A 12,617-nucleotide genomic window follows, 5' to 3' on the forward strand; every position below is an offset into this window, starting at 1 on the left:
TGGAAGGATCCCAGAAGTTCTAGTCCAACCCCCTGCTATGCAGGAATCGACTAAAAAGCATCCCTGGAACGTGGCCATCCAACCTCTGATTTTAAAAAAACCAAAACCTTCAAGGAAGGAGAGTCCACCACCTTCTGAGTCATTATTTTGTCATTTCATACGATTTTTATACCGCTTGACTTAAAAACAAAACAAAAACTCACACACCTCAAAGTGGTTTACTAAAAGATGAAAAAACATTGGGGGGGGCGCGCGACCACAATCCTACTTTAAAAGCATGCAAAGGATAAAATACTAAAACAGATTAAAATTACTTAAAACTTTCTAAGGTAGGTTCATCTAGACAAATTTTTTCCCCCGCAGGCATCGAAAGGAGCACAGCGAAGGGGCCTGATTTCTTTCAATAGGCAGAATTTTTAAATTTATCAGGTGAGGTTGCAGCGCAAGGGCTGGAAATGCTACTTGTAACAACTATTTGCAAAAACAAAACCCAAAGCACCATGCAATCCTAGCAGCTCTTCTAAACTCAGGTCAAGCAGGACAGCTTCATCCTAGGCTAAAAAACGGAAGAGTCTAATCTACACTTAATTATTGACAAGCTGTGCCATAATAGTAGTTTAAAAAACAAAACAAAAAAAACCCGTTTGGAACTAAATCGGTTTTTCTCATCTGAGAGCTACTGGAAGCCTGATCCAGCACTACCACTATACAAATATATGGTTCCCCAATACATATCTTTAAACTAGTTAAGCCCTATGTCTGAAAAGATTGAATATGTGCACAGCAGCCTCATCGGCAATTACTATTAGCCCAACGTTTTCGGTTGTTTCCCCTTCACTATTACCTATGTTACTACCAATAGCACCATATATATTAAGCCATAGCTGTCAACTTTTCCCTTTTCTTGCGAGGAATCCTATTTGGAATAAGGGAATTTCCCTTTAAAAAAGGGAAACATTGACAGCTATGTATTAAGCACCAGATCAATAACTCACATACATTAAAGACAGCAAGTGTCGCTCTATTTTCAGATACAGTTGCCCTCTCTGGTGAAAGAATGAAAAGGTGCAGGAATAATTCAACTAAATATTACTAGCCTCCCTATTATCCAAGTTTGCTTTATAAGTCTGCTAAAACCGCCCAAGAGTTAAAGCATTGAGTTACAGCATTTATTTACAGCATTTACTATATATTGTTTTTCAGGCAGACCTCCCAAAGCAGTTTACATAAACATTTTTTGTTGTAAAATATAATTACATAATATATTAAAATACTTGTTTGTTTAGGAAAAGCTGTTACTGCTGCTTCTCCCCTCCCAAGGCAACAGCAATGTTCAGGCAAAGATCTTCCAAAGAAAGCCACTTCTCTATAGCATATTATCCTCAGAAAAAGCACGACAAAAGATGTATACGAGTTTTCAAAAGTTTATTAATACAAAACCCCTGCAAGATGTGTTTGACTTAAAGACACAGCAAATTAAAACACTCCATGGGCTCTAAGGCACCCCAGTTGTACAGTGTTGTGGTAGGTAGGGTTGTTGTCCGAGGGTACTTGACAAGGATGAAGAGCAAAGCACTGGGTACCTGAGGTCAGTGCACAATTTCCCCATTTAGGAAGTTCAATGTGACAGCAGAATATCAATATGCTTTCTTATCTCAATACCTTACACTAGGAGAGTAATAAGAGCCATTTTGAAAAGGCACATGCAGAAGTGTTTTACCGGTGGTGAAAACGAGCAGCCCACTTGCAGAGAGAAGCCGCTGATTTGTACAGTACTAAGGGAGGAAAACGCGGCTTAAGTTTCCCTTTCAAGTCAGTAGGCTTCCAGAACACTTCAGTTTAATTCCAAGGACAAAAGTAACGACCAGAAAATATAGGGTCAACCAAGTGTGCCAATCGCATAGTAACAAAGTCAGTTGATATACCACACCAAGTTCTCACTTGCATAATTAAAATGCCAACATTTGCCGAATTAGTTTGCCTCAAATCTGTTCCTACACCACAGAAAGGAATCCTGTCCTAAGAGACAAGGGAGAGAACAGGCAGCCTTATAGGAGTATTTCTGCTTCCTTTAATAAAAGGAGAATGTATTATGTTCATTACATAGCCCTCAAACTTAAACTGAATTATTAAGACTGTATTGTATAGTCACTGTATAACCATTCCACTCTTACACCCTTAAAATGCCATTCATAATACAGTTTTGTGACTTGGGCTTTCAGCTGCTCTTCAGAAACCTCTAAGCAGATTCACATAGTTTTGGATTTAAACCCAATTGTGAATTACATTTGCTACTTTATTATACAAAAGGGAGTCAAGTTGTGTTACATGATTATGTCACAGTAGACAATTCCATAATTTCTGTAAACTAAATTAACAATACACGTTTTCTTCTTGCTGTAAATATACAAAAAAACCACCTTTCATCAGCTACAAATACAAAAATACTTCAAATTTTACAATGAGTAAGCAGACAAATTATATACACACTATGCCTTGTTTGTAACCAATCTAGCATATCTACCTGAAGAGTAAACACAATCAAATAATTGTTTTGCTCAAAACCATCAAACTGAGTAATTTGCTCTGCTCAATTGCACCAATTTCTGCATGCTTGCCACAGAATGCAAACCTATCAATGTTGTTAGTTCAAGTTTCATAAACAATATCTAAAGTGCTTAAGGCATTTCCTTGTGTCACCATACTCTAATTCCTTAAACTGATATGGAACTACCCAGCTGGGCAGCCAACAGAAGCACCTATGCCTCAGATTGTTCCACTAGCAGTAATGTTCCTCCGATAAGGATAACCCACCGCTCCAAATGTATGTTTCCCAATACATGTCAAACCTCTAAACACTAGTACTGCATCTGGAATAAATATTGCAGATCCGCTGAGTTGTGGAAAATTCACAGAGATGCCTGCATAATTCAGTAGAACTTGCAACTGTGAAGTATTCAGTCGATTCAGAGTCTGGATCACACTTGACAGTTAGCAGATGCAACCATTTTAAGACAGTTAAATGCCTCTATTAACTGTACATAGAACAAAGGCCTTACTCCAAAATATGTAATTCCGAGAGTAGAGCAGCTTGATTCTGACTAGTTAGAAGCCCATTTATACTGGTCAAAGCATCATAAAGGTATTTACCACATTATATTTTCTTCCTATAAGTAGTTGGCATGTTATCTGCATTGGGCATAACAAGCCAGTTATCAAAACATCTTTATTTCACAAATCAAATATGCAAAGAATAAAAATGTGAACTTAAGTGCTGCAAATACAAAGGTATACAAAGCAGAATTACATGAAGGGTCTTACAGAACAAACACATTATTACAATGGGATAAATACTGGGTTCCTTGATTGTTAGAAAACATGGTAAGACTGGGTAGAACATGGTGTTTAAGGAGTTCTTAGGACATGAGACATTTTACTGTGATTTGCTACTCTTTTGCAAGAGGGACAATAGAGTAAACAGACTGGATTAACGCAGCCATTCAGGGATTCTGAGGAAGCAATTTACATGGTTCAGTTGGGAAAGTTGAACATTCAAACTCAATTCTTAACACTTCAAAGACAACTGCAGGTATCCATTTCTCACGAGTGAAAAATGCTCAGATGCACTTTATTAAAAAGTTTGTTTCATACTATTCTGCGAAATTTCTCAAGAGTGAGACAGTAGATCACAGAATGTAAAAAACAACAACACCCCAAAACCCTAGTACCAGGTTCTATGATGGAGAAATTAATAGGGAGCCAAGCTCAAAATGTTCAAAGGTTGGAAGTTACCATAAAATCTGAACATGCCTCTACATTCTTAATATATGCTTCCGACATCACGCAGGAAACTCAGAACTTATGGTGCCTTTAAAACTGGAATGTACAATCCACTTTCAAAATCTACAGGAAAAGTGCTTTAGAGGTTTGAAGATAACATCATTCCGGACATTTACCATGTTACAAAACTAAGATGTCTGATGCATCTAGCAGTTGACTAGGTACAGTATATTATTTTGAGCCTCTGGAGCAGTTTTCAGGGCACAGCCTAGAAGCTAAAGATGTGGCAACAAGCCATTAACTTACAGATAAGAATGGCTGGCGAAACATGACTTAATTCTAAGCGTACACTTAACCTCAAAAAAGTGTACCATGTGAAGTACACACTGAAACTGGCTGACAATACAAAAAAATGGGACTTAAACTGCCTCATTACTGAGCTCAGGTGATTTAACAGAGGAAAATGGAAGCACTTTGAAAAGCTCCTTAAGCTGACTAGTCAAAAATACTACAATCTCTTCCATTCCTCAAAGCCTTTTTCATGGTTAATGGACACTGTCCAAATACCAGTTTAAAATGCACTACTTGAGATGACTGTGTAGTTCTTGGCAATGTTATTCATGGTGCCCAACTGCATAAAAACTACCTTGAATCAAAGGACAGTGATCAAAACCTAAGTATTTGTACCACACACCACCACCACCTTTTCATTACACTGAGTTATGGAAAGTTAGACTGGCTTTTTTAGATGGCTCTCATTTTTAAAGCTTCTGTGTATTACCCTCCAGCTCATCTCCTTTTCCGGGGTCAAGGAGTGAGTGTTAGAAACCTAGAGAGAAGAAAAGCAAGGAAGGCCTTTTAGACCAAGATCATACTTGCCTTTGTTGCGTGTTATACTGAAGTTATCTGTCAAGAATCCGTAAGACAAGTAGTCAAACTTAGTCTAACAGTAGTAGATAGCTACAACCTCAAATACCCAATTCTCTTTTTTAAAAAAGATCAGTCTATTTTCCTATTACACTGCAGATTCACAGTACACTCCTGCTAACGTTTTGGTTCAGCCCCACTAGTGGTGCTTAGGCCTCAGAAGTAGCAGGAACACATTAAAGCATTGCTCAAAAGCTCTTTGAGTAACACCTGCAAAGAAAAAGCAGTTAACATGAAGTGAAAATATCATTGGGCAACATTGGTTAGGCTGCTGGCTGAACCGCTTAATCCATTTTCGCTCTTCTGCAGTGTTTTCACGGCACTTGGCACCTGCAGTCCTGTTGTCAAGGTGAGACCACCACACCAAACCTAGAAAACCAATATATAAAAGATGAGGGGTCATCAGTGCTCTCTTCTTGCTCAGAGTCAATTAAAATCATGGCAATCACTGTATATCACAGCATTTTTCTGTCTGTTCCCCGAGTATGTTGAAACCCCTATCTTCTCTATAACGCCCTGTTTCACCAAAGAGCTGACCAGGGGAACAGTGAGAATGACAATGATTAACAGTGTTGTCACTTTTTGAAAAATTAAGAGGCTCAAATCCAGTTTAGCCATAGTTATATTCTGAAACAGTTGCTCTGAACTGCTTAAACAGTGTCACCTTTTCTACTTTTAAAATCTACTGTAAATAGAAAAATAAAACTCAGGTGAGGAAATTCTCGCTATCTATATAGAGAGGAGGCTGACAGTTTGGCATTTTCTTAAGTTTCTAACACAAGGTGGGGTGGGGCGGGAAGTCTAGTTTCAACAGTGTTCTATATTACACTCCAGCTCCCATTCAAGTTTGTTTTAAGGGAGAAAAATTCACAACTCTACTTTAAAAACATACAAATGTTAAAATACTAAAACAGATAAAATTACTTCAACTTTCTAAGTATCTGGGTAGGCTCATCTAAACAGGAGGAGGTCTGTGATGTATATTCAGAACAAATATAAAATTCTGCTCCCAGGCAATTTTGTATAAGTTATGCCCATTGTTTTGCAGCTACGAGGGCTAGAGTTATAATACATTGCTTTTTTCAAAAGTGTAAGCTAGAGATTTTCAGGGATCTGCGCATCTTGTCCTCCTCCAAATACTGCTCCAACTCCCATCAGCCCCAGACAGCACAGGCAAAGGTCAGGGATAATGGGAGTTACAGTCCAGCAACATTTGAAGGGTCACAGGTTAGCTACTCCTGCATTTCCCCATTTGAGGTTTCTCTTCTTCAGGCATATACAGAGCCCTGGAGGTAGTCATCAAAGTGGCTTCCAGTTTTTCCTGGAGCAACCAAGTTTAATAAGCATATAAACATGTTTAGAGGTCAGACAGTGACGCATCAATAACCCGAAAGCATCTGTGACATTCAATGTGAGTCTTTTCCACATTATGAAATTATTCCTAAAAGTAACTGTAGAAAAATAGCCCTTGAAGCAGAAATGATGGAATGAGTTAAATTAGGTAGGTACTGACCATGAAACCTGGTAGTAGCGGCTGGGTGAATTTTGTTTTGAAGGTGTACAACAACTGCTTTGAGCTTGCGTTATAGAAAGAGAGCTGACCTGAAGAGATAAAAGCATGTTAATACTTCTAAAAGAGTTCAGCTTATGTGTAACATTTGTCTTTTCCTTAATACACGTTCTCAGAAGGTAAAGGAGTAACACTATTTCAGCTCTCTCATGCATAGTTCTGAGGACTCCCAAGTTACCTCCATCAAAGTCGCAATAGACTCCTATCCTGTCTGGAACCAGGACATCTAGCGATTTTGCTTTGTTGTTGTGTTTGGCTGCAAATGTAGTCTGGAGCCAGTTGTTCACATGCACGCACCAGCTTGTATTAGTCTTCCCTAGCTGATCAAATTTCCCCAAATTTTTATACGCTACTCCCACACTATAGGATTTGCAATCCTTCTGGGCTTTCACTTCCCAGTAGTGTTGCCCGTTCTCAATAGTAGTATCTCCTGTAATGAAACAGAGAAGGAACAATGAACACTTCCAAATAAACTTGTGCTGCCTAGAGCTCAAGAGTAAACACAAATTGTTCAATGATAGAGTAGAGATTTCATTAGCCAGTGAAAATCCCCAATCTTTTTGGTGTTGTAGAAATCGGGCATAGGGAACCTTTGGCTCTCCAGATGTTGCAGAACTACAACTCCCAATATCCCCAGCCGTGCTTGATAAGAGTTGGCAAGAGCTGTAGTTCAACAACATGGGGAGGACCAAAGGTTTCCCACTCGAGTGCAGATCATAATTATAAAAACTAAGAAAGCTTATCCCCCCCCCCAAAAAAAACACCCTTTCCCACAATGCACATGACAAGGAACTCCTAAGTCACTTACTCTCAGCAGCTAGAAATATCATAACCAGACCCTGGAAGGACCTATCAGGAGTGAACATAAACCACTGGTACCAAAAAGTATGGGAAACTGCCCTACCAGAAAAATTAACCAAAAAATGTAAAACTAGCATGGGGACAAGCAAAAGAGGACACCTTCGCCCCGGTGTGGCTTCCCTTTACCACATATACAGCACAACAAGATAATGACCTACCCCCCACATACAAATTAATATGGCTAATCTGGACACAACAATCCTGCCCCCCCCCCAAACAAACCATACTGCAACTAACCAAACGCAAGCAAGCAAGCTTTGGGCCCTCCCATCTCTCAACATGACAATAAAACCCCCCAAATAATTATATAAATAAAGGACCTACCCACGAGATGCTGCCACAGAAACTCTGCACTATACAATAGAATGAAAAGACCATTATCCTCCTCAACCCTCTTCCTCTTTTCTCCCAATGTCTAAGGAAATAGTGTCTCACACCAAATGTAAACAAACTGAAAAAGATTTTATGAATTGAAAGTGGAGGTGCTATATGTACTTTTCCTTTTTTTTTTGTATCACAAATAATTAATAAAAATTTAATAATAATAATAATAATAATAATTTAGAAGTATTATTTTTTTAAATACCTTACCCAACACTGTGTACGATTCCCCAGTAAATCTATCTCTGCTGCCCCTTATCAAAGGTGAACGTGAGCTAACAGATGATCGCTTTGGGGAAGGAGTTCCACTTCTGTAAGACGACAAGAAATGAGTTTGTTCTGCACTGCAGTATGCAACCATGACTACAACAGCATACAAGCAAAGGCACCAAGTTAGTATTTTTTATATCCAGTTTAAGACTGTTTCACAGAAGCATTTATGGTCACAGATGGCTCACATGCTGTTAGAGGGGTCTGTTCAGGTAGCCATGCTCAAAGTCTCTATATCCATACAAATAGCCATGCACAGGAGAGGCTACCAGTAGAAAAAAAACATGCTAAGACAACAGAAAAGTTACTATTACTGAAGACTAGGAGGGATATGTGCAGGGTAGGAATGAGTGAACTTGAAGTGTAATTCTGGGGGGGGGGGTGTCCCATTGATACGATTAGAAATGAGTTATTTTAAAATAAGATAGAAACCCAGTCCCAGTACATTAGCCATCTTCCCCACACCTCTGGTCGCATGAATGTTGAAGTGGCATGAATATAGCAGATATAGCATTTACTGTTTTCAGAATGAAGTTCTACTGTGAATTCTCAAGACATTTAAACGCAACACAGAAAAGGCCTTTGAACAAACGAAACGTATTAAAGGAAAGTTACTTACCAAAAGAAAAAAAGAAATAAGTGAAAGCATGAAAAGACAGCAAAGCCAAGAAATTAAAAGCATATATTCAGGGGGGGAAAGGAAGGGGACACACCACAGTGTTTGACCCTACTCCAAGTACATTGTTACTAGGAAGCCTACTACTTTCTGCTTTCTATCATAAAAGCAACACGTTAGGTTTACTGCCAGGTTATGTTGAAAAATAGCATGTTTGTTCAAAAGATGCTGCAATTGATACAAGGAAGGCACAAACTCAGAATAACTTCCCGCTTCTACCAGATCTACCAAAATGCTGACATGCTATTTTTCAGGTAAGTGCTCCAAGTTCCCTTCACCCAGAAGATGTCCTTAATATTAGCAGCCTTTACAGGTACACAATTGCATTTATAATATTTTATATTTGGTACATTTGAGGACATGATTCAATACAAGCTGAATTCTCTGCGTTTAATTGTACTGTTGCAATGCCAACATGCATGCCGGTTTTGTTTTGATAAGCCACTGTGGAACTAACTAATGCAATTTCTATGGTGTTTTATTTGTTCGTGTAACATCGAAAAAATAGCAAGTTCTTTGGACAACGTGCATTCTCAAAAGAAAAACGCACATTGTAATTGCAAAATGCCAAAATACTCGCTTGGCCCGGAAAGCCTGTCTAACTTCCAATTCTGTATGCCTAACTCAAGTACCTGCATCTCCAGAGGAAAGAATACACAAGGGCTGAAATCTATACTGCAGGTGATACACGGAGACCAAATAGCCTTGTCCCCTTCTCCAGTAATGCTACAAAACAAAGCATCATGCTGCAAAAAGATCCACCTCACTTGATTGGCTACTGCTTGCAGAGGTTGGGACCATGCAGTGCAAAAACTCAATGCTCCTTCTTGAAATAAAATTACTTAAAGCAGAGAACGTAAGACTGAAGGGCAGGGTCAGAAAAAGCCAGAATCTGCCTTTAAAGATTGTGAAGGATTTCTGTATTTAAAGGATGCAGTTATGTCTGTTTAGTGCTGGCAGAATCAAATATCCCCATTTATTGCAGACTACAAAGTGACAGACTAGGCCTATGGTCCCATTACAACTGGGGACACAGCCCAGTGTGTACCATAAAATACCAGAGGCATTAGCTTGCTGGCAACTGGTGCATTTTGCGCTGCCTATGTTTAGTGTTAGCGGTTCTCATTTCTGTAAATTGTCGAAACTTATATACTGGCTTGGTGATTTTACAGAAAGGCAGTTTGAACGGTAAATACAAAAGTTGACAAATAAGGGGGGGAGAAGGATCTAAACAACAAACAGTGGCTTGTCTACTGGTAAAGGCTGCTGGATTGATTCATGCTAACTCTAGAGAGCAAGAATTGAAAGGAAAATATTGGAGAGTAAAAAGCTGAACCCTATGGCTATGAAGAGGCACACTGTCACCTTGTATTGTTCTTCAGAAGGGTAATCTGGCAACTGTCAGACAAAAATAGGTAATTAAAAAGCTACTTCGTGGCTACACACAGACTTATTTTTTAAATATATATATATATATATATTAGTATTTAAAACCACTACAAAACTGTTCTGATAACTATTAATAACTGTATGCTGTTCACAGACTTACAAAAAGAAAACACCCACTTGCTTACAAATTGAAATTTAACCGAAATGGTTTAAGAAGGCTGCATAAAATAGGTTTGGAATCTATTAAGCCCTATTTGAGTTTTATAGCCTTTTTACCTCTTGAACTTAATGTGTTACCCGTTCCCTGTTCACAGCTGGGGTAGGGGTGACATGAAATACGTCCCTATTACTGAGACTACAGATGTATAAAGTTTCCCAAGCCTGGAGCCTCCTCCTCCCTCTTACGAAAAATACTTCCTGGGAAGTAAAAAAGTGGTCTGGGTATTTGGAGTTGGCAATAGCTCACTTGACAAGAATACATCTACCTGCTCCCAGACAATACTATTCCTATAGTGTAGGAGAGCACATCCCTGTCACTTACGCAATACACTTATGCAACAGCTTAGTTGTCGAACAAATCAGCTCCTGAACACCGGTTTGTGAACATTTTCCGGAAGCCGAACATCCGACACGCCTTCCGCTTGAGTGCAGGAAGCCCCTACAGCCAAATGGAAGCCGTGCCTTGGTTTTCGAATTGTTTCAGGAGTCAAACAGACTCCCGGAACAGATTAAGTTCGAGAAACCAAGGTACCACTGTATTTTGGTATGTGGCAATTGTGGAAGCTTATGGTATGCCAGCAAACCCCCAACATTTAAATCCACCTTGGAGGAGGAGTGGACAGAGGGTGTAGAAAGAGCCATGAGTGGAGAAGGAGACTTTCCCCATCCCTCTGGGTAACTCCACTAACCTGGGTGGGGAGAGAGCAGCTGAATGGGACACAGGATGAGAGTGAGGATGTGCCAGAAGGAAAATGAATTGATACTGATTCATATATGTTAGTAACTTTGTACTAATGTAACCTTTTCATATGTAACTGAGATTTTGTAATATTTTGTTTAATTGGCTGTTGCTGCTCCTTTTTTTGTACAGCACTTAAGAGATGTTTTTAATATATTAAGTGGTGTAGAAGTTAAATAATCTAATCTATTTGGAGAACATAAATTATTCTTTAGACCAACACAATCATCTCAGAAAAGCTCCCCAACAGATTTTCTTTTTGCAGGCCAGACTTTCCAACTTGCTAGAAATATATCAAATGATTTTTTTTACAAAAATAAATTAAATTTCATTTCTCTAATTTACACAGAAAAAGATGCTTCTAGAGAGCTCGTGATTTGTGCATAGGTCATACGACTGAATCACATAAGGGTTAAATTCTTAACCCTAAGAAGAATATGACTGCTAGTATTTTTCAGCAGGGGTAATCGTTTTTAGTAATTTGCCCATGTTAGGGAAAAAACAAAACCAGAGCTACCTTGCAACACTGTCACTTTTTCCAGAAAAAGAAATTCCCCATTTCCAACACAGGTTTCAAGGTTATTCTCTTCAATAGCTGCCTCAAAACTTTACCAGCAAGTATGCTATAGTGCCAAATACATTAAGTTTAGTGTGAATGGATTCATTAAGTTTATAGCAAAATGAATAATCTCTTTTGCATAGGAAGACTTCCTACCTGATAGACCAAACTTCTATTTGCTGCATCAGCCTTTAAATATGACATCTACAAGTTACTTGATTTGATCAGAGGAGGAGCTCAGTTTCCCTTACCTGCCTTTGTTCTCTTTTCCTTTAATTTTGTTTTCTTGGCTTTTGCCTCCTGTAGAATCCCACTCCACATAGGAATCTTCAACTTTCAAGTTAAGATGAGACGATGAACCATCCAGGTTAAATATAAGAGCTGCCCAGAGAAAAGATGCAGATCAAAAAGTTTGTCACACCTTTTCTGAATGCAAAGAGTGAAGAAGTTAACATATTTAGATAGGCTGCCCAGGTTCCCTACCTAAGACAAGTCTACTTCTGATGCTATACTTCCAATTATTATTTTTTAAATGCTTACTCCACCTGCCTGCTTTTATTTTAGAGAAAAATCAACCATAGTGCCCTAATTCAGAATATTGCATCATAGAACCACAGAATCGTAGAGCTGAAGGGACTCCCAAGGGTCATCTAGTCTAACCCCCTGCAATGCACGTGGCCTGTATGGGAATTGAACCCATAACCTTGGCATTAACAGCACGACACTCTAACCAACTGAGCTAACTGCTGCTTGCTTTTGATCTGGATTGCATGAATTAATATTGCTCCCTCCCACTCTGCTCTGAACCCACCTCCCCCCCCCCAAAAAAACCCCCTGATATCTACTACAAACAGCACCTTGGGTGCAAACAGTCTGGAAAGTGCTGTTTTCTGCAGTAAATCAGCACTGGGGCATGTTCTAGATTAGGGGCCCTTGGCTGCTTTGTCTCCAAATTATGAGCATGCTTTTTGAAAATGCTAGCTAATGTCCTGTGCAGTTTGGCCCTTAATTTACAGTGACAGGGTGTGCATTTTGTTCTGAAAGGTAGAGCCTAGTTCTCAGTTTTAATCTGGGGAGGGGGGGAATCAGTATGTAGGGCAATTCTTTACGTTAACTGTCAAGGCTGTTGGTTTGCCAGCAGAACTGCACAGCAGGGATGGGGGAGCTGGGTCCAGCCAGGGGACCAGATCGTTCTCTCTCCCACTGTCCAAGGGTCCTTCTGTCAATCACCTGACATCACAATACC

At 39.3% G+C, this 12,617-nt stretch overlaps 1 protein-coding gene across 3 annotated transcripts in view; it reads right to left on the bottom strand.

Annotated features, from left to right (window-relative positions):
* Nucleotides 1–1,408: 1,408 nt before the first annotated feature.
* Nucleotides 1,409–12,617, bottom strand: part of FSD1L (fibronectin type III and SPRY domain containing 1 like) — a 32,285-nt gene continuing 21,076 nt past the window's right edge. Inside the window, exons 9-14 of one of the 3 annotated variants that reach the window (XM_081845782.1) lie at nt 11,623–11,752; nt 9,831–9,863; nt 7,730–7,830; nt 6,456–6,707; nt 6,221–6,309; nt 1,409–5,076 (exon numbers count right to left, since the gene is read on the bottom strand). In XM_081845782.1, the coding sequence (XP_081701908.1) occupies nt 4,954–5,076; nt 6,221–6,309; nt 6,456–6,707; nt 7,730–7,830; nt 9,831–9,863; nt 11,623–11,752 (728 nt within the window). In that variant the 3' untranslated portion in view covers nt 1,409–4,953. The remainder of the gene's footprint in view (nt 5,077–6,220; nt 6,310–6,455; nt 6,708–7,729; nt 7,831–9,830; nt 9,864–11,622; nt 11,753–12,617) is intronic. The other 2 variants (XM_081845784.1, XM_081845783.1) reach the window with 2 other exon arrangements.

Source organism: Podarcis erhardii, assembly GCF_964252035.2.
Source record: "Podarcis erhardii genome assembly, chromosome: 17".
NCBI classification, from domain to species: Eukaryota; Metazoa; Chordata; class Lepidosauria; order Squamata; family Lacertidae; genus Podarcis; species Podarcis erhardii.